The 23,268-nt window shown below is 39.6% G+C and overlaps 1 protein-coding gene, 1 non-coding gene and 1 pseudogene across 2 annotated transcripts; all 3 read right to left on the reverse strand.

The window, feature by feature from the left end:
* Positions 1 to 2,913: 2,913 nt before the first annotated feature.
* Positions 2,914 to 4,163, reverse strand: LOC132643727 (uncharacterized). Its single transcript, XM_060360261.1, has 2 exons — positions 3,969 to 4,163; positions 2,914 to 3,636 (listed from the first exon to the last, which is right to left on the reverse strand). Exons 1-2 carry the CDS (start codon positions 4,161 to 4,163, stop codon positions 2,914 to 2,916), a joined length of 918 nt encoding a protein of 305 aa, XP_060216244.1.
* A 595-nt stretch (positions 4,164 to 4,758) lies between these two features.
* LOC132643728 (L10-interacting MYB domain-containing protein-like) lies at positions 4,759 to 5,760 on the reverse strand (annotated as a pseudogene).
* A 1,313-nt stretch (positions 5,761 to 7,073) lies between these two features.
* On the reverse strand, positions 7,074 to 7,179 carry LOC132601011 (small nucleolar RNA R71). Its single transcript, XR_009567463.1, has one exon. It is a non-coding gene; the product is annotated as a small nucleolar RNA R71 (small nucleolar RNA).
* Between the last annotated feature and the right edge of the window lie 16,089 nt (positions 7,180 to 23,268).

Consider the following 23,268-nt stretch of genomic DNA (forward strand, 5'->3'; position numbering starts at 1 on the left):
TGGATAATGTAGATTATTAATGGCTATTGTTATGATATTGTGAATGTATTGTTGACGTTTGGGAGTTGAATTATGATATGGAGGAATGTCGTATAAATAAAGGAGATGCTGTCCGATTTTCTCTAGCCTTAGCCATGTATGCTAGTTATCTATTCTAATGATAGTATGACCTTAATGAAGGTAGAAACGTGAGCATCGAAGGAGTACGTGCAAGTGTAGAATAGTTTGACGAAAAGGTATGTAAGGCTAACCCTTCTTTCATAAGGCATGGTTCTTTGGCCAAACGTCTAAATTCTCTATGAGTCTATGATTTCTTCAAATGGTTGATCTTCTGAGCTAGTAAGCTCACGACCCTTGATATGTATTACGATTGTACTAAGTTTCGCAAATGACGAGTAAGCCTATGACATAGATGTAACGATAATGATGAAGATAGTGATGATGATTAGAGTAAAATGATGCTAGAGGTGCTTACGAGCTATTATATGTATGTGTGCCTATGAAGGGCTATAACAAGACCCCGAGCTTATGATGCCGGGTAAGAATATATGTATATGAATATATGAATATGTATAAAGTATGTATACGATTACGTAACGCGCGCGCACTTCTGCAGAAGGTACGGATAGCCCTGAAGCCTTGGTAGGGCTAGGTATGTATAGCCTTGAGCCTTGGTTGGCTAAGTATGTATGAAACACCGAACCTACATGGTCGGGAACACTATGTATATATATATATATATATATGTGTGTGTGTGTGTGTGTGTGTGTGTGTGTGTGTATGTTGTGTATATGACATCATTAAGAGTACGAATATGTTATATAAATAATTATGAGGATAATTAAGTACGGATGTGGATGTATGTACGCGGATGCGCGCAAGAAACGGAATGTCCCTATGGAAAGCAAGTAAGTGCCACGGTGGTGATATTATTGTCTCCCCCCCTATGCTATTTCATACGTTGCCTATTATGCTTCTATATCGATGTTGATCATGCTTTACATACTCAGTACATTCTTCGTACTGTCGTCCTTTTATTTGTGGACGCTGCGTCATGCCCGCAGGTGCACAGGGAGACAGACTGGATTCATAGTTGCTTATTCCGAGATTGCATAGCAGAGCTCCATCTCATTCGGAGCCATAGCTTTTGGGTACTTATTCTTTTGTGTACATAATTATGGGCATAGCGGGGTCCTGTCCCGCTCATGTGATATGTTATACTCTTAGAGGCTCGTAATCACGTGTATATGGTTAGACATGTCCGGCCTTGTCGGCCTATATTTTGCATATCATTTTGTTGGCCTCGTCAGCCCATGTACATTGTTGTGGCATAGATGCCTATAATGATTAAAGATGTTGTTGTCCAATGGGACTAGTATGATTGATGCTTAGAAATGTGTGATTGATGATGTGGCTCATCTAGATGCGAGTATGAGTGTAGGCTAAGGGGTGCCCGAGTGGGCTAGCCCCGGGTGCTCGTCGCGGCCCCCTAGTCGGGTCGTGACATATATCTTGTCGGGGGTATGAGACATGAACATGATATGAAAGGATCCATTCAAGCATACTAATTCTCTCAGAGGATTCATATAGTAGTGTTAGATTTTATTTGAGGCCAGTAAAAGATCAATTGAATTTTGCTGGACCATGACTTCGTTGGAGTAGTATGCTTTTATGTATCGACTTATTTATGAATATATTCATTCATCAACAAAGAGCCCATTTGGATGGGCTTAAAAAAAGTGACTTTTATGTATAAAGTGCTTTTAGAACTTTTAAGTGCTAAAAATTATTTTTATAACTAAGCAGTTGAGTGTTTGGATAAAAGTGCTTATGCTGAAAATAAGTTATTGATGTGTTTGGTTAAGCACTTATTTTCTGTCAAAATGACTGAAATACCCTTAAAGCTGTTAACACCATAAATAAGTTGATTTAAAAGATTTTTAAACTCTAAAGTTGATTCAAATCAAAAGTAATTTATATTTTAAAATCACTTTCACTATAAAATGTTTATTTAAGTTAATTTTTTATAAATTCATGTTACTTAAGGGGGTGCATGAGCTAAAAGAGACACTTATTTTGGAATGGAGGGAGTAATATCTTCTTGATTTATTTCATTATTGGAAATGTATTTATATTGATTTGTTGTTTCAAGAAAGAGTTGTGTATTAATTATGAGAATATTAATTAAATCATTCTTCTTCCTCCAACAGATATATCCTATGTTAACGGTGAAGAGTGAATTTTGCAAAGGAAAATAGTGGTTCCTGAATATCAAAATGGAAGCTCGGTCATGCACTATATCGTTGGCTAAATCCAGCAATCAAGAATGGTTTATTACCAATCTTAGACAAGGCTTCAAAACAAAACATTTCAGTAGACTTACAAGATTTAATGATACGTTTTGGCACTGATAACATTTTTGGACTTGCTCTAGGGAAAAATTTGAATATTCTCATCATTGAACTTCATGATGATAATTCAATTGCACTTGCAATGGATACAACTCTAAAATCAGTTTTCAAAAGATTGTTCTACCCCAACTTCATGTGGAAATTTATGAGATTTTTGTCCATTGGATCAGAAAAAAGTCTAAAGAAGAGCCTCCACATTTTGAACAATTACATAACTGAAGCACTAGATGAACGTGCAAGTAGAACAAAAACTTCTAATTCTAATAATGATGATCTATTATTGGCATTTATGAAAAAATGGGAAGCAAATGGACATATTTTGCCTAGGACTGCTATAAAGAGCACAATTTTTTAAATAAGTTAGGATCAATATGACTTAAAAAAGGGCAATACAATTCATATTTCAAAGATGGAGAATTTGACACAAAATAAAAGTGCTAATACAACCGAAAGCACTCCACTATAAATACAAGAAGTGGAAAATATACATATAATACAAGCATCAAGCATTAGAAATGTCAGTAGCAATCATATCACGAAACCCCATCCAATAGAAATCATTTTGTTCTCCTACATCTTCGACATCTACATTGTTAGCTCTTGAAGTTGTGCCAATATCTTTAGAATCAACAGATGGAATATAGTTCTCATTCTCAGCTGTTTGGAATGCATCATCCACATTGCATTTCTTTCTAATATAATTGTGAATGGCCATAGTAGCAAGTACGATGTCCCTTTGTGTGTCAATGTGATAGTATGGCATGTCTCTCAAAATAGACCATCTTGCTTTCCAAACGCCAAATGTGCGCTCTACTACATTTCTACAAGAAGAATGTAAATAGTTAAATTTCTCAATGCGTCCTCTTGGCTCTCGCAATTGTCGAGTTGCATCGCGGTGAAATTCAGCTAGGTGATATCTTACATTATTTCTTTTGTATGGAGCCATGTATCCTTTCATGTGTGAATATCCTGCATCAACTAGATAATATTTGTTTCCCCGTGGATGTGGAAAGTTAAGCTCTTCTCTACGAAGGGCCTCAACAAATATACGACTATCGTGAGCTTCTCCTTCCCACCCAACCCATGCAAATGTAAAACACATATTAAAATCAACAACGGCGAGAATATTCTGAGTCGGATAACCTTTACGTCCAATATATGGTATCTCTTGACCTTGCGGTAATCTAGCTTTAACATGTGTGCCATCAATTGCTCCACTACAATCCTACAAGAAGTGAATGTAAAATAACAAACTTGGGATCCATTTTTTTCTCATTGAATTCTAAGGGGCAAGAAACTATCATAAAGCTTTTGTTATATAAGGGTAGTAAAGATACAATACAGAATAACAAATTATCATAAACGGGTTACTTACTTTAAAGAAAGGGAGATATCTTTGTTTACATGGCTTGTGAGCATCGCAACCATCATTATAATTTGGATGTGGTTGAATGATATCTCTTGCAAGCTTACAAACGGCCTTTAAAACACTATGAAAGTGTCTATGAATTGTCTCTCCAGAATGTTGAAAGATATTTGTATCATTCGATTTCCAACTCCATGTGCACAAGTCATCAAGAATATGCCTAACATTTCATGTATAGACATTCCACGAGTGGGTTTAAGCCCATATTTATCAGTTAGGCCATTGGATAGATCAATGAACACCGCCTTCTTCATTCGGAAATTTTCATAACAAGGAGTCTCATTTCCTCGTAATATCTCTTGAATAAAATCATTTCCAGAGCACATTGATGTACGACAAGGTTCTTTGCATAGGTATTTTTCACAATACATCAAAATGTATTTACCTATTATATGACATAAAGCCATCCGCTCCTTCTCATCTTGCTCTCTCCGAATCTCTTCTAGTTCTTGATCTTCGTCATCTAACAAATCACTTAAATGAGGAGATACCACTTGCTAATATCCCAACTCTCCATTTAACTGAAAATGGAAATGACTCAAATTAGTAAAGAATGAAAGTTTTTCCAAGAACCCAATTTCAAGATTTTTTAGAAACTCCATTGTTTTAATACACTCATATCTATCTTTGGAAAAATCACATTGTAAATCTCAAATTACTATTCCATCAAAGAAAAACAACCACAACAATACATAAAGTTCCCACATTCATTAAAGCCAACACAACAACAATAACCATAAGGTCTAAGGATACAACCACAACGTCAACACAACATTAACAATACATAAAGTTTACACTTACAACCATAAGATTTAGGGATACTACCGCAATGTCTAAACAAGAAGCAATAAGTAAAGTTTACACGCACAACCATAATGTTCGAACATTAAACAATAGAAACATTTAACCATAGCAACGCAATCAACCCATTTTCTCAAGGTGTAACTGATAGTTATACTCCAACCAAGATTTCCGAACTTCATCAGTTTCCATCTTAAGAAACAGTTGACGTACATCCTTCTTTAGAAACATGTTGCAAACATAGTTGTACTTTCCACTCCCAGCAGGAATATCAACAAAATTTTCCAACATATTCATACACTTATCGATGACGGGATCATCTACCAAAGGGGATGTAGTAGTACTTTTACTAGACATAAACTACACTACAGAGTGTATATCCTCTCTTATTGATGCCGCACCAGATTTTGCCTTATTTTTTTTGACTTGAGTGCTAGTGCCAATATCATCAATTGAACCTCGTCTTTTAAGTGACGGCTTAGGAAACATAATAGAATTTACATTCCGTATATCATCACTTTCATCATTCCCTTCATCACTAGGATTGATAAAGTGTTCTTTGTCATAGCCACCAATATTATTTGTTCCTTCTTCATCAAGATCTACTCCAATGCCAAATATTTGTTCTTGATTCGTTGCACGTTCTCTTTCTCCAGTAGCAACAATATCAGAAAACAACGCATCATAGCTATACCATATAAGTGAAAGATCTATTTTCCTGAACTTATTGTATCGATCATCTTCCTGTAACAAAAAATTCAAAACTACTTTAAACTAACCAAGAAATTTAGCAATGAAAGAAAAAAGAAAGACATAGAAAAATGTGAGAGATGTACCTTAATTTTTCGCTCCCACCAATCATCATCTGCCATAATTGTATTTTTTGTGGCATCCCATCCTAAACCTGTCTCCCCTCTCATCAACTTCTTAAAAAGAATCCAATCTTTTTTCATGTTATCCCAATGATTTTTCATTTATTTTTTTATCATAGTTTCTTCCCGTGGCTCTATTGAATTCTTCAACAACATTATTCCATCCATCTCTATTTAAATGAGCGTGTGGTCTACGTCCTTATCTAATCTCATTTTCACGCAAATCTATAAATTTAATATTGGGACACATTGTATTAGCATTGTGAGTACATTATGTTAACTTTTAAGCTTTCTTTGTTGCCTAAAATGATGAGTAGCTAATTTTAATTCTAAGGTTGTGGACCCCATGATGGGTATTATGTGAATGGATTTCTACTATTGATATATGCATAATGGTTGTTGGTATTTATTCTATCTTTGTGCGTTAGTGTTGGGTAATGATTGCAAGCATTACCCTAAGCCATTATACTACCTTTTCTTGGGAAAGAGATTTAGTATTGGTAAGATTGAATAACAATGACTCAGGGCGTTAACCCTCGTTTAATAGACTAACTTAGGGATAAGAACAAGTCTAATTGACATTATTGGTCGCTCTTCGAGTTCAACTCTTTTACATTTGGAAAAATCATAAAGAGGAAATACGGCCTAACTGTTGGGAAACATTCGGAAGTCCTTAAGAGATCAAATGCATATTCTTAGAACAACCATTCGAAGTATATCACATTGAAACCTGAAGCATAATATCTAATCAAACTGGGGAACACAACCTTAGTCTCTCTCTCGCATTAAGTACAATTCAAGTCGAAGTATTTAATTACATTACACAACAAATATTTCAAACTATTCAGAATAGGATTAAAGCCTTTAAAGACTAGTATCGCATACAATTAGTACCTTTTTCTCTCCATATTCCCTGTGGGATTCGACCCAACCTTCTTTGGGTTATTATATTTGACAACGACCGTTTTATGCCACTCATAGGGGTAATTTGAGTGTATCAAATTTTTGCGCCATTGCCAGGGAATACGGTCTTGAAATTACTGATTGTTGTGTACTCTTCTGTAAACCTTTTTCTATTCCATCACACCTTGTTTTCTGTTGTGGTGAACCAGGTGAACATGGCAGGAAGACAGAATCGAAATCAAGGAAACCAAGGTGGACTCCAAGTGAACCCACCTGCACCAGAAGAGGATGAAGATGAGAATATATTTGCGGAATTCATCAATGAAGCTGATTATGCTTCTGCTGTGGTCCCTTCTAGGATTGGAAATGCTACTTTAAAAATTGATAGTTCTATCTATCAGCTGCTGAAACTTGAAGGTTATTTCCGAAATTCTTCGGAGGTTTATCCACTCCGACATTTTAAGAACTTCCTGCACGTGTGCGCTCAACAATCCCAAGATGCTGTTTCTGCTGATGCACTTCGGTTACAGGTCTTCAAATATTCCTTGGCTGGCCAAGCAAGGGAATGGTATAAAAAGCTTCCCAGCAATTCTATTCATACATGGAGCGAGCTATCCAATACATTTCTAAAGAAGTGGTTCCCACTGAGCAAAAAGGCTGAACTTCGAGATAAGATCTTTGAGTTCAAACAGCTTCCGGGGGAACAATTATATTCGGCATGGGGGCGGTTCAAGTACTATCTAGCTCAATCTCCAACTCACGGGTTTCCCGATGCTATTCTCACCGAGAAATTCTACAAGGGCTTAGATACAATGAATCAGATTGCTGTCAATACTACCGCAGGAGGATGCTTCATGGACAAGTCATTTATCAACATCACCCGTTTGCTTGACAAACTCACCACCCACAATTAAGATTGGCAGTTAACTGATAGTGAGAGTATCTTTTATGGTAGTCTATCACTAGCTGCTGTTACAAAATAAAACCATGAGAGAGATCATGCTTTTTCTCAATTGCAAACCACGGTGGATCTATTATCAAAGAAGTTGGCAGAAAAGGATGCACAAGGTGTAAATGTTGTTGACGAGTTACCACCTTATCCACAGGGGATGTATCAAGTCCCTGAGGGTATGTACCAAGATGGGCAACAACATTATGAAGATGCTAATTATGTCAACAACTCGCAATGGGGTTATCAAAGGCAAAATTATCAAGGTCCGGGCCATCGCCCATGGCAAAAGTCTCAACACTAATTGCAAGGGAACAATTATAGCAGAAATGATCAGGGAAATCCAAATCAAGGGAATTACAATAACAAAAATTATAGCAACAAGAGCTCTAACCCCTAAATTCCACCATGGGGGCAAGCATCAAGTTCCCAACAGTGGAGAGACAATTCAGCTAGCAACTCTGCTAGCAATGCTGCTAATGATTCTGCGGAGCTGAAAAGTATTATGCAAAAAATGATAATGAATCAGGACAGAACTGAGAGTACAATAAAGGGAATGTCTCAGGTTCAACTATCTCATTCAGCTGCCATTCAGAAGCTTGAATTGCAATTCAGAGACCTTTCCAGAGAAGTGCATCTTCCTCAATGTGGACAACTACCAAGTGATACAGTTCCAAATCCGAAAGATAGTGGGGTAAAATTTGTGGAGCATGTAGCTGCTATTAGCTCCCAAAGTGGAAAAATACTTCAAGGTGCTGATAAAAAGGTGATTGATCGAGAGCCAATTGTTGAAGAAGAGGCACAACCTGATGTATTTGATGTTATTGTGGAGGAAGAAACAGAGGAGGAAGTCCCTATCATAGCTGAAGAGGAGCAAAATCTTGATAATCTCAAGGCACAAGGAGAGAAACATGAAAAAAGGAAGGCAAAACTTTATGGCGCTCTACGCCCTTTCACTCAAATGTTCAAATCTTCACCGCCTTTTCCTCAAAGGCTAGTGAGGAAAACAGAAGATGACAAGTGTTTTCGATTTTATGATCAACTCAAGAAATTAACGATGAACATTCATTTTATAGACGCTGTCCAAGAAATGCCTGGGTTTGCTAAGTATTTGAAGGATCTCTTAAGAAAGAAGAAGAATCCATTGAAACATGACACTGTGGGTATCACTCATCGCGTCAGTGCTATTATTTCCAAGACCACAATGCAAAAAAGGAAGATCCTGGAGCATTCACCATTCCATGCACCATAGGGTAGCAGGATATTTCCAAGGAGTTGCGTGATAACGGGGCTAGCATAAATCTTATGCCGCTTGAGATTTTTAAGAGATCAGGATTAGGGATACCAAGGCCAACTACCATGAGGTTACAGATGGCTGACAGGTCAATCAAAAGGCCAGTTGGGGTAGTTGATGATGTGCTTGTTCAAATTGGGGAATTCCTACGGCTGGCAGATTTCGTGATTCTTGACTGTGCTGTTGATCAAGAAATTCCTATTATTCTGGGGAGACCTTTCCTTGCTACATGGAGGGCTCTTATGGATTCAGAATAGAATGAAATCAAGTTCCGGTTTAACGATGAGGAGGTGAATTTTCACGCCAGCAAGGGTATGAAATTGCCTAGTCTTTATCAAAGTATTTCAATCATTAATTATTTTGATGTGGTGGATGAAGCGATATAATTCAAGATGGAGGAAGAATGCTTGGGTGAAGCATTATCGACCATCTTGGATGAAGCGGTAGAATTCAAGATGGAGGAAGAATGCTTGGGTGAAGCATTATCGGCCATCGGTCTGGGGTCTTACTCTTATGAGCCCAAGAAATTGTCTCTTGATTTAGAGAAGCGAACAACTCCTCCAGCAAAACCGTTAATTATTGAGCCACCGAAGTTGGAGCTCAAGCAACTTCCAGCCCATCTTAGATATGAGTTTCTTGGAGCAAATGCCACTCTCCCAGTTATTGTGTCATCACTTCTGAATGAGGGCCAAACTCATAGACTCATCGAGTTTTGAGGAAACATTTGCGAGCTTTGGGTTGGACTATTACAGATATCCGGGGGATTCCCTCCGGAATTTGTGAGCACTGAATTCAGTTAGAAGAGGAAATTTCACCAAGTGTTGAGCATCAGAGAAGATTGAATCCACCGATGCAAGAGATGGTAAAGAAAGAGATTATTAAGTGGCTATGCTGGGGTGGTTTACTCGATTGACAACAGTCCATGGGTAAGTCCAGTCCAATGTGTGCCAAAGAAAGGAGGCATCACGTTGTCCCTAATTCTAAAAATGAGTTGATTCCTACAAGAACAGTCACCGGTTGGAGAGTGTGTATGGACTATAGAAAGCTGAACACTGCATCTTGCAAGGATCATTTCCCTATGCCTTTTATTGATCAAATTCTTGATCGGCTAGCTGGAAGGTCTTATTATTGTTTCTTGGATGGGTACTCAGGTTACAACCAAATCAACATTGCATTGGAAGACCAAGAAAAGACTACTTTCACTTGTGCCTATGGGACATTCGCTTTCAGCCGAATGCCATTTAGTCTTTGCAATGCCCTAGCTACTTTCCAACGATGCATAATGTCCATATTCTCTGAGATGGTTGAAAACTTTTTTGAAGTCTTCATGGATTACTTCTCTGTGGTGGGAGATTCATTCGATGAATGTTTAGACCATCTTGATCGGGTGCTACACAAGTGTGAGGAGACAAACCACGTTCTCAACTGGGAAAAGTGTCATTTTATGGTAAAGAAGGGAATTGTCCTTGGCCATAAGATTTTCGAAAGAGGGATTGAGGTTGACCAAGCCAAAATCGATGTGATTTCAAAACTCCCTCCACCCATCTCAGTAAAAGGGGTTCGGAGTTTCTTGGGGCACGCCGGATTCTATAGAAGATTTATCAAAGACTTCTCTAAAATTGCAAATCCAATGTGCAAATTCTTGGAAAATGAGTCCAAATTCAATTTTGATGAGAAGTGCATCAAGGCTTTCGACGAGTTAAAGTTAAAATTGACCTCAGCCCCTATTGTTGTGTCCCCGGATTGGTCGTTGCCCTTTGAATTAATGTGTGATGCCAGTGGTCTTGCAATTGGCATTGTGCTTGGTCAGTGGCTCAACAAAATCTTGCACCCAATTTATTATGCCAGCAAAACACTAAATGGAGCTCAACTGAACTATACAGTAACAGAGCAGGAGCTACTTGCTATTGTTTACGCCTTTGAAAAGTTCCGAGCTTATTTATTGGGTGCCAAGGTAGTGGTTCACACTGACCATGCTGGCCTGCGGTACTTAATGGCTAAAAAGGATGCTAAGCCTCGGTTGATAAGATAGGTGTTGTTGCTACATGAATTTAACTTTGAAGTCAAAGACCGAAAAGGGTCAAAAAATCAAGTAGCTGACCATCTCTCCAGACTTGAAGCACCAGGAAGACCGATTGATGTGCTGGATATTGATGACACTTTTTCGGATGAAAGAGTCTTGACAGTCTTCAGTGATGTGGCACCATGGTATGTCGATATTGCCAATTATTTGGTAACTGACATTGTTCCTGAAGATTTGAAGGCATATCAAAAGATGAAATTCATGAGAGATTGCCGACAGTATTATTGGGATGAGCCTTACTTATTCAGGACTTGTGCAGAAAATATGATAAGAAGATGTGTGGCTGAATCTGAGGTGATGGATATTTTGAAGGCTTGTCATGATTCTCCGGTTGGTGGGCATCACAGTGGAAATAGAACTGCAGCCAAGGTGCTAGAGTGTGGCTACTATTGGCCGACCATCTATCGTGATGCGAATATGTTGGCACGTTCTTGTGATAAATGTCAGCGCCAGGGCACAATAGGTCGGAAGCATGAAACACCGATGAATTTTGTGCTTGAGGTGGAGCTCTTTGATGTGTGGGGCATTGATTTTATGGGGCCCTTCGTGAGCTCATATGGCCTGAAATATATTCTTGTTATGGTGGATTATGTCTCCAAGTGGGTGGAGGCGGTGGCCTTGCCTAACAATGATAGTAGGAGAGTCATTGCCTTTCTAAAAAAGAACATCTTTACTAGATTTGGCACTCCTAGAGCCACTCCATATCATCCTCAGACGAGTGGTCAGGTTGAACTCTCCAACAGAGAGATAGAAAGCATCTTGGCAAAGACGATCAATGTGAATCGCACTGATTGGTCCAAAAAGTTGGATGATGCTCTATGGGCATATCGCATGGCGTTCAAAACGCCTATTGGGACTTCACCGTATAAGTTGGTATTTGGGAAGGCATGTCATTTGCCTATTGAGCTTGAGCATAAGGCCCTTTGGGCATTGAAAAAGCTAAACATGGATTAGCATAAAGCAACAAAGCTGAGGTTGTTTCAAATCAACGAGATGGATGAATTTAGGTACAATGCCTATGAAAGTGAAACACTGTACAAGGAAAAGATGAAATACTATCATGACTCGAAGAGCCTCAAAAGGGATTTTCAGCCGAAGGATTTTGTCTTGTTGTACAATTCGCGCCTAAAGTTCTTTCCGGGTAAGCTAAAGTCTCGATTGTCCAGTCCGTTTGAAATTGTAAGTGTTTCCCCAAATGGAAGTGTCATTGAGATGAAAACCGGGGATGGCACTCAGACTTTTAAAGTGAATTCACAAAGAGTGAAGCACTATTATTGGTTCATTGATGATGGTAAAGTGGTTGATCGGTATCGTTTGAAATACGGTTCCTGAACTAGAAATTGAGGTATCACGTCGAGCCGTGATGTTAAACCAAGGGCTGTGTGGGAGGAAACCCACATTTACTGCTTTATAAGTACTTTAAATATCATATTTCCTTTTTTTTCTTTTATGTTTTTGATGTTTGCTAATGTGGTAGGATTCTGAGGACAGAAGAGGCCAAAAGAAAATAAGTGCTAAAGTTTGAAATGAAAGGACGCTCTATGTTACGCCCCGTAACTCATGTTACGATTCGTATAATGGAGCGTAAAAAGATGAAAAAAAATGCAGCAATCACTGAAGGATGAGGGAAAAGTGTTACGGTCTGAGTTACGGACCGTCGAATCGCGTTACGGACCGTAAGACATGAGCGTAACCTTGACAGAAATCTGGGCAACCACTGGAAAATTAGCACCCGTTACGCCAGGTAATACGGACCGTAACACGAGTTACGGTCTGTTGGCTGTATTGCCATGTCATTAATAAAAAATGAAAACGGGGTCGTTTGGTAGACCGTAACACGAGTTACGGCTCGTACCTTGTGTTACGGTCCGTAACTCGAAGCGTAACGGTCGGGCATGTTTAAATACATCACCCGACGGTTACACTTCAATTTCAAACGACACTTTCCCTTTTTTAAACTCCCCCTCTCTCCATAACCTCCCTCATCCTCTCTTCATCTCCCCCTCACCATCTTTCCACCATTACCTTACAATTGTTGTTGTTTTTCTCGTCAAAGTCCATCATTGTTTTTGGTTTAGTCTCAAGTTTTCATCCAAGCATCGTCCACGATCAGGTATGACAATGTGTTGACTCTCTCTAGTCTTTCATCTTTCGATAGGATTGGTATGATCTTCCATGATTAAATTCGTATACCATGCCATGTAGTTATGATTTTGAATCCCCATTGAATAATTGCGCAGGATTTAACCATGGTGGGGGGTTGTGTTTGGTATGATTGCTGTTTGAGAGACTCGTGGGCACAAGGACATTGTCTTCCACTGAGTCGGAGGGCATCCCGATTGAAAGTTTCATTCGTGAAACTACTAAATTGGTTTTCCCGCCAACTGTTCGATAAAAGGTTTCAAAGAAAACTTGGATAAGACCACGTGAAGTCTGAGTAACCCGAGGTATGTGAGGGGATCAACTGGTGTTTTATACCATACCCCAAGGAGCATAAAGTTGAAAATCTTGGCCTCGTGCTTAAACAGGAAAATTTGGCTACGCTGAGAATCTGTGCAATGTTGTCCGATGTTCAGTGTTCTGGGCCGTAATGTGTGTTACGGACCGTAACACCCCATCGTAACACTTATGATTTCCATGAAAACTTTTTGGAAATTTGGGTGACGTTACGGTAAGGTGTTACGGACCGTAACACGGTTGATGGACCGTAATATCATACCGTAACACCTATGATTTCCCCAAAACTTTATGGAAATTTGGCTCAGGTTACTGTCAGGTGTTACGGACCATAACACGTTTGACGGTTCGTAACATCATACCGTAACACCTATGATTTCCAGAAAACTTTCTGGAAATTTGGGTCACGTTACGGTAAGCTGTTATGGACCGTAACATGTATGACGGTCCATCAAAACTATTACGTTTCCTGTGTTATAAATGAACAAAATGAGTTACGGTTGAAGATATGGCCCGAAATACCATCGACAGTCCGTCGACCGTGTTACGGTGCATGAGCTAATTGAAGTCCTGAACTCCAACAATAAGTTGTATAATTGAAAAGCTTCTTGTGTATCTAGCTAACTTTGCCTTCAACAGGTATGGGTAACCCAAGGAAAAAGAAAGAAGGTTGCACCCAAGGTTGCCGGCAAAGGAAAAGGTCGCGGTACAAGCAAAGTAACCTGACGGTTGCACGATGAAAATCAACTCAGAGACACAAGGGCTACAAAGAAGCCTGCTGCACCTAGCAGGCCAGCCTCACCATCCGAAAGTTCCTTCTCGTCTGATGTGGAGAGTTCTTCTAGTTCGTCGAGCCATAGTAGACCCAGGGAGGCTGTTACACCACCACACCAGCCCCAACCACCCATTAGACAGCCTACTGCGGAGGAGCGCGAATAAGAGCGCGAGCAGGAAAGAAGAGAGACTGACATCTGGATAAGGGTTGTGTATGAGCAGGACCTCTGATTTTCTATGGAGAGGTCTGAAGAACTGTACAACAAAGGGTGTGAGATAGAAAATCATGAGGGGCAGGGCCCGAAGAGAAGTATTTTCGAGGAACGGAACGTCAGCTTTGATGGTCTTGATGGATATCCGGGCATCTGTGACACTATCTGCTTCCACAAGTTAGAATTTTTGAAAAACCTTGTGGGGTCCTACATCCCGGCTCTTGTTCGGGAATTTTATGCTTCTTATGGGGCTGCTTTATTCAAAGCACAGAAAAAAGGGCAGCGCACAACTCAAGTTCCGGCCATGAATAAGGTAGTAGTGCGCAAAAAGAAGATTGATGTTTCTCCGATGGACATCAATAAAGTACTATTCGGGGAGGATTATATTGCGCCTACAACGGTGGAAGAAGGAGAGTTTGTCTACAAAATTGCACAGAAAGATACAATCTCAGTCAGAAAATGGGTGGCTTCAGTGATTGCACAGTCGGCGAATCTCGAATGGGAAATAGTGCTAAAGTTAACAGCCACTACGAGGATTTGGAAAAACACCCTCACACCTGAGGAAAAGTTTTATGTGGCAGATTATTCTATTTCGCATCCGTCCTACCCAGCCAGATAATTATTTGACCCCGGACAGAGCTATTCTTATGGCTGCCCTTATGTCGAGGTATAAGATCAACATCGGAAGACTGTTAGCCGCAGATTTCCGGGAGAGAGCCACACAACCAACCACTTCCTTGATTCATCCATGTTTGCTCACATTCTTATGCCTGCGCGAGGAACCAGAACCCCTCCCTTTTATCGACTACAGTGTGATCGCCAGGAGTATTTATGACATCACAAAGGGCAGAGATGATATGTTGGGCCAAGGTACAATGCCATCTGCCTCGTCTTTTGATGTACCGGAGGGGCCAACGGGATCAGATGTTCTACCCTTAGCTATCATGGGTGCTGAGGCAACTGCTGCGGGTCAGCCCACAGATTCTGAGGCTCCACCGGCTGACTGTAGGGACATCACATATGTCTTACCCTGCGTTAGTCTATCCACCAAACGATGATATGAAATTTTCCAAGGTGTAACACCCTTCACCCCTTTAAAAACATTCGTCCTCGAATGTTAAGTTCTCGGGAATCCTACAGAAATTTCGCCAGAGTTTTCCCTGTAACATGGCACTACCATCCTATCATAACAGCCCACAATAACAACACCTCACAGGGCAATAATACAATGGCAAGAAAATATGGCCACACACGATGAAAAACATTAAAAAGAAAGCATTTCATACCTCATAATACCGAGGTCTCATCTTGAATCTCTTCCGGGGGTGGAAACAAGTATAGGTAGTTGGACTTCATGTTTTCTTCCACTTCCCAAGTCATTTCTTCTCGATTATTGTTTCGACACAAGACCTTAACTGAGGCTACCTCTTTATTCCTAAGTTTCTGTACTTGCCTATCTAGTATAGCAATAGGTACCTCTTCATAAACCAATCTTTCCGTAACTTGAACATCATCTTGCGGCACGATTCTATTAGGATCACCGACACACTTACGGAGCATCGATACATGGAAGACTAGATGGACTGATTCAAGTTCCGGAGGCAAGTCCAGCTCATAAGCCACTTGGCCTATCTTGCAGACGATCTTATAAGGTCCAATGTATCGAGGAATTAATTTTCCCTTCTTGGAAAATCTCATCACGCCTTTCATCGGCGATACCTTAAGAAATACCCAATCATCAATTTGGAATTTAAGTCTCGTCGATGGTTGTCCGCATAAGATTTCTGGCGATTTTAGGCTGTCAATAATCGATCTCGGATAACCTTGATATTTTCCATTGCTTGTTAAATCAACTCCGGACCTATTAGTTGTATCTCTCCTACTTCAAACCACCCAATTGGGGATCTACACTTTCTTTCCTATAGAGCTTCATATGGGGCTATCTGAATACTGGAATGATAGTTGTTGTTGTATGCAAACTCAATAAGAGGTAAGTGGTCATCCCAACTACCACCGAAATCTAGCAAACATGCCCGTAACACATCTTCCAAGGTATGAATTGTGCGTTCGGCTTGCCCATTAGTTTATGGATGAAACGCTGTGCTAAGTCTCATTTGAGTACCCAACCCTTCTTGGAAAGACTTCCATAATTTAGCTGTAAATTGTGCTCCTCTATCTGTGATAATAGATATCGGGACACCATGAAGTCACACGATCTCTTTAAGATACAACCTTGCATAATCTTCTGCCAAATATGTGGTTCTGACTGGAAGGAAATGAGCTGATTTCGTCACTCTGTCCACGATCACCCATATGGAGTCATACTTGCATCGGGAGCAAGGTAAACCTACAATGAAATCCATGTTGATCACTTCCTATTTCCAGGCTAGAATTTCCATGGCTTGTAACAACCCTCCTGGCTTTTGATGCTCGATTTTCACTTGTTGGCAATTGGACATTGAGCTACAAATTCTGCTATATCTTTCTTCATTCCATCCCACCAATACATTAACTTGAGATCGTGATACATCTTCGTTGCTCCTGGGTGAATGGAATATCGAGGATAATGAGCTTTTTCTGAAATCCGGCGATGTAATCCCGCAATATCTGGAACACATAGCCTGTCTCGGTACCTGAGAACTCCATCTGTCGAAACTTCAAATGGCGACTTATCTTTCTCAGGAAAGGTATCCCTATAGTGACTCAACTGTGGATCTTCATATTGGTGCTCCCTTACCTCCATATCTAAGGATGAAATAGCTGGGTTGTGAATACAACCTCTTGCATTGCCCGAATCAATTAGACGAACTCCGAGGTTAGCTAGCTGGTGTAGCTCACGGATTAATTCTTTCTTCTCCGAAGGGACCTCACATAGACTTCTCATTAATTTGCGGCTAAGTGTATCAACTACTACATTCACCTTTCTAGGATAATATAAAACACTCACATCATAATCCTTTAACAATTCCAACCACCGCCTCTATCGTAGATTTAACTCCTTCTGCTTGAAAATATATTAGAGACTTTTGTGATCCATATAAATATCAATATGTACACCGTACAAGTAATGTCTCCACATTTTTAGCGCATGAATAATTGCGGCCAAGTCAGGATCGTAGGTTGGATAGTTCTTCTCATATTTCCGCAACTACCTGGAAGCATAGGCAATGACCTTACCATGTTGCATCAACACACAGCCTAACTCAACACCAGAGGTATCACAATATAAAACATAACCATCTGGCCCTTCTGGGAGTGTCAGGACCGGGGCTGAGGTTAATCTATCCTTCAATTCCTGGAAACTGTGTTCACAAGCATCAGTCCACTGAAACTTTGCCGATTTTTGGGTTAGTTTCGTTAATGGTGCTGAAATAGAAGAGAATCCTTCCATAAATCTTCTATAATATCCTGATAATCCTAAGAAGCTACGGACTTCTGTAGGTGTTGTGGGCCTTGGCCAAGTCTTCACAGTCGCAATTTTCTGAGTATCAACTCGAATGTCATCAGCAGAAATGATATGTCCCAGAAAAGTTACAGAGTTCAGCCAAAATTCACATTTAAAAAATTTAGAATACAACTCACGAGCCCGAAGAATCCCAAGGATAATACGCAAATGGTCTGCATGCTCCACTTTTGTTTGAGAGTATACTAGAATATCATCAATGAACACGATCACAAACAGATCTAATAGCGGCCTGAATACATTATTCATCAGATTCATAAACACCTCCGGAGCATTAGTCAACCTAAATGACATCACCCAAAATTCATAGTGACCATATCTCATTCTGAAAGCTGTTTTGGGAATATCTTGCTCTCTCACTCTCACTTGATGATACCTCAATCTTAGATCAATTTTGGAAAACCATTTGGCACCCTGCAATTGGTCAAACAAATCATCGATTCTTGGAAGCTGATATTTATTCTTTATAGTCACCTTGTTCAGCTGCCTATAATCAATACACATTCGTAGGGAGCCATCTTTTTTTCTCACAAATAGGATAGGTGCTCCTCACGGTGACGAACTGGGCCTAATGAATCCCTTCTCGAGCAAATCTTTCAGTTGTGTCTTTAGCTTTTTCAACTCTGCAGGAGCCATTCGATAAGGAGGAATAGATATAGGCTTGGTGTCCGATAACACATCGATAGAAAAATCAATCTCTCTTTCTGGAGGAAGGCCTTGAAGTTCATCTGGAAATACATCCAAAAATTTGTTTACTACCGAGACGGGTTGGAAAGTCGGTGGCTTTTCTTCGGTGTTATGAACTCGGACTAAATGATAAATATAGCCTTTCGCGATCATCTTTCTTGCCTTAAGGTAGGAAATAAACCTACCTCCTGGGGACGCTGTATTACCTTTCCATTCAAGCACAGGTTATCCCGGGAATTGGAATCGAACCATTTTCATTCTGCAATCACCATTATGCCGCCTGCCTTAAAGGTGTCTGCTCGGCCTTGTAGGCGCGGTGTAATCTAACCATTATGTACTTATCATAAAGCATGCATTAGAACTCAAGTACAAACTATAACTCCATCGGGGTGACGTAAGGTCGAGAACCCCCGATTCCATTATGGAGTAGTCATAATCATCATGCCTCACCTTAAAGGAACTAACATTATAAGGTGAGTCTAGCAATAATGAATAACATCAAGGAATCGTTAGCTTCACAAGAGTATCGTGTCATATGCTTTAGGATCTCTAGACTTAGACTTTTCATCCTCATTGTCATATTCATAACACATCTCTTATCTTTATTTCATGAGAAGCTCTTAATAATCATAGACTCATAGTTTTCGGGATATAGGAGAGTCATGGAAAGATAAAGGAAGTCATGTTGTAGGAATCATGCCTTAGAGAAGAAGGGACTAGCCTTACATACCTTTTCGCCTTTCTAACTTGCCGACTAAACGCTTCCTTCCAAGTTCGTAATTCTACATTCAAGGGAATTCGATAATCGGAAACACACTTAAGCTAAGGCTAATGAAAATTGGGCAGCATCTTCTTTGTCTCTACAACTTTCTCCATATAATATAACCACTCCCAACATCAATAACAATATTCATAATATCGTAATCAATAACTTCGACAAGTTCGACATTAACCAATTCTCAAAATTCCTCTGAAAGTCATGTATAACCATAGCCATAATATAACACCACATTCATCCTCCTATACTGCTTCTTCAATACTCTTAATGCCATTTATAACAAGATTATACTCATAACATGTCAATAATCATGATTCATGTTAAGCTACTACTAAAAAATACTACTATTCTCATATTTGTAACCATCTCCTACTTCCTTCCATAATCCAAGTGTTTCAACCACTCAATACTCGTAATAGCATGAAATGAATAGAAAATTCACCTTTGAATATGTAGGAATGGGCATTTGATGAAGGTACTTCACTTGGAGAAAACCCTTGCTCCACTTCCAAAGAAATTTCTTGACTTCTAGCAACCCTAGAGAGCTTCCTTGCACTTGATTTCCTCGGATTAATGAAGTTGATCTTTGATTTGTCTTGAAAGTCAAGTGTGTGGAATGTTCTAGAGGTTTAGAGAGAAGTGGAGAAGTTGAAAGAATGAAAAATTAGAAGTGGGAACACATTCTTATACTTGGAAAATACTCAGCCTGTAAGGAGTTATACAAAACCTTATACGGTCCGTATAAGTGACCGTAATTCACCATCAAGGAAATCCCTTTTTTCTGTTGGGTTATACGGACACGGTCAATATAAGTGGTCGTATAACTCAATTTTTCTGGAATTATTTTCGTCGTTTCGTTTGATCTCCAATCCTTATGGAACCTTTTTAGCACTGGTTTAGCACTTCATTAACAACCTAAGAAGTGTTAAATTTTTTCCTCAAGACATTATTAAATCAACATTAGCACGGGACTTTGCAAACCGTTTTCAAAGCAAGACTTATAGTTTACATTCTTCAACGAACTTTTTTTTCTCGCCTCGAATGTCTTTGGAATCTTAATTAGAATCGTTATGTACCCATTCTTACTTGTAGGGACATCACCATACGTCTCACCCTGCGTTAGTCTATCCACCACACGACGACATGAAATTTTTTAAGGTGTAACACCTATGGCAACCCACTTTGGGATATTGATCAATCTTCCCTTGACGAAGATTTCTTGTTGAGGGATTGCCCTTCTCTTTTAGAGGTGAATAGTCTTAATAGTGTTATGGATATGCCAAGGGAGGGTCAACCACTAGTTGATGAGGGAGTTGACTTGCTTGACTAATTGTATAATCCTAGTAGTAACCCTTTTACCCCTAGTGTCTATGATTGTGAGTCTTTGTATGATGCCCCACCCATTTATGATGATGAAATTTGTGTTTCGCTTCATTCAAATGATCCCTCCGACTATGATACATTTATTGCTAAAAATGATAGTGAGGGAAGCTTTTGTGGTGATAGGAATATAGTGTCATATTTGAGTAGTCATCCGTCGATAAAGAAACAAGGCTTTGATGTTGTGAGTGACTTTGTTGATGGCTACATTGATGGTGTGGCATTAGCAGATGCTTTCCATAACACATTATTTTCTTGTGAGATCCCTTGTACATGTGATGAGTCTTTTGTCTCCAATGGGAATTTTACTTTTGCGTTTTCACTAAGAGACATGTTCCTCTACTATTTGTTTGCTCATGATGATTGTCATTTTGAGTTAATCCTCGCGGATCTCTCTAGCACTAATGAATCTTCCTTCTTATTGGATGTATGTAGGCGAACCCCTAAATTTGAGGACAAATTTAGAGTTGAGGAGGCCCAAGCTTCACAAGGAATGGGTACTCGTGAGCATGCTTTAGCACCATGCCGGAGTTCCCACGTGGGGAAGATTGCTTGGGAGGATGAAACGGAGATGGATGAACATTAAAGTGGCCAAATGAGTGAAGGATGGCTATGCTTGCAAAAGAGGCTACTTCATGAATTCAAGACTTTCATCTCCGAAGGAAGACGAGACCCTTATTTTATTAAGGGTAGTTATGTAATAGCTCAACAGTCTTCTTTTTGTTTCTAGTATAAATAGTAGGTCTTTTATTTCCTAGACTTAGTTTTTGATGATTATTGATATTGAATACTCTTGTGAGAGTTATGAGTGCTTGGAAAAGCCATTGTTGAACCTTGATTGGAAAAAGGGGTTGCTTGGGAATTCAATTCCCTTGAGGTCCACTTCATAGGTGTGCTTTTGTTGGATATTCATTTGACCTCCTTTAGTTTAATATACTTTAGGGTTATTTTTGTGTCACGATCCAACTGGAAGGCCATTCCGGGCACCTGGAGCTAACCTACCGAGCACCACATACATGCATCTCTTAGTCATACCTGAGTGGGCCATTATGCTAACTCATAAATATCATGAACTGTAGGGGACATAAGCCCAAAATATAATATACTTACATCATCAAGCTAATCCCAAGTGCATATGCCAGTAAGGCTATCCATAATAATGATACAACAGAATATAAACCGAGATAATCATAAGACATTTAACTGTGCATATCTATCTATGAGCCTCTACTGGAGTACATGACATAATATGGCCAGAACAGGGCCCCACCATACCCATGCAAATGCATATGCAACCATGATGACTCACAGAGAAACTCCGAAGCAAGTGGAGTGCCACAAATCTGCCTGCTGAGCTCGTATCCTACTGAGAGATCCATCAACCTATATCTCAAGACTTGCAGGCATGAAACGTAGCACCCCAGCAAAGGGACGCTAGTACGAATAATGTACCGAGTATGTAAGGCGGAAATATAACATAATACACATATATTGTAAAGACTTATCCTTCTGGCACTTCTGAGCTACTGATGTAAATCTAGTATACATATATATACCTTTTTATATTCTTGCAATCTCCACGATGTCTATATACCCTACCATGGCCCTGGTTAGATTATTATCATAACGTTATCTGAAAATATGTTGCGGCGTGCAACCCGATCCATGTATAATGCATGTCTCTCTATACTCTCATATGCTTAACTACATCTATGTACAATACTGTGGCTCTGACCTACTTATCATCCTGGTACTATCTGCCCAACTGATCAGTGGTAACTGCCCGACCGGCCGTAGCACGGTGGTAACTGCCCATCCAATTATCGCCCGATGGTAGAGTGCACTGCCGGACTGATCAGTGGTAACTGCCCAACCGACCGTAGCTCGGTGGTAATAACTGTCTAACCAGCCGTAGTATGGTGGTACATATATATCTGCCCGAACGGCCGTAGCACGATGGTAATAACTGCCCAATTGACTGTAGACCAGTGGTAAATATGAATGCATGTGTTGCGAAACATGCAACCCGATCCAGATATGAAAGCATATGCTGCGGAACGTACAGCCCGATCCAAATATGAATGCATGTGCTGCGGAACGTGCAACCCGATCCAAATATCCGATATAGGTACCCTTTATACACTTCTAGTGTTTGTTCTGTATCTATTAGCTTCTATGCACTTCTCATGGTCATCACTTATTCGTTAATGCCTACGTGATCACACAAGACTTATAAGCCCATTTCTGGGCCATTAGGACTTCTTCCTGATTAACTAAACCTCAACCAAATCCTGAGATACATCATAAACCTATCTTTTAGCATTAAATACCTCATTAGGGATCTCATAACTAGCATGATATTCATGTCTTACAAAACATTCCTTGAGAACACATTTCTAAAATTCATCGGAATGACGTAAGGTTGTTGTATCTCTAATTTTCATTATGGAGCTAACATCATTGACATATCTCACCTTGAAGGAACAATAATCATAAGATGAGATCAACATCAATGATATCATAAGAGAACATCAAGAATATAATCTTCTAGCATTTCTATGAGAGGAATCATTATGGACATCATTTGTGAAAGTTCATAATAATATGATCATGCCTTAAGAAAGAAAGGGATAGCCTTAACATACCTTGTTGTCTCCTTAACTACTTAACGCTTATCCTCCCGAACTTGTAAATCTACATTCAAGATGATTCGCACCAAGATTAATCCATTGAAACTCTCATAAAATCAAACTAGACTAATAAATGGGCCAACGAAAA

The sequence above is a fragment of the Lycium barbarum genome, chromosome 6, assembly GCF_019175385.1.
Source record: "Lycium barbarum isolate Lr01 chromosome 6, ASM1917538v2, whole genome shotgun sequence".
NCBI lineage: Eukaryota > Viridiplantae > Streptophyta > Magnoliopsida > Solanales > Solanaceae > Lycium > Lycium barbarum.

What these genes read in the sequence shown, in the direction of transcription:
- LOC132643727 (XM_060360261.1), bottom strand. Translation starts at nt 4,163, where the DNA reads ATGTGCTCTGGAAATGATTTTATTCAAGAGATATTACGAGGAAATGAG. An exon ending in TGATGACTTGTGCACATGGA is followed by an intron (nt 3,637 to 3,968) that starts GTTGGAAATCGA and finishes CACTTCTTGTAG; the next exon opens with GATTGTAGTGGAGCAATTGA.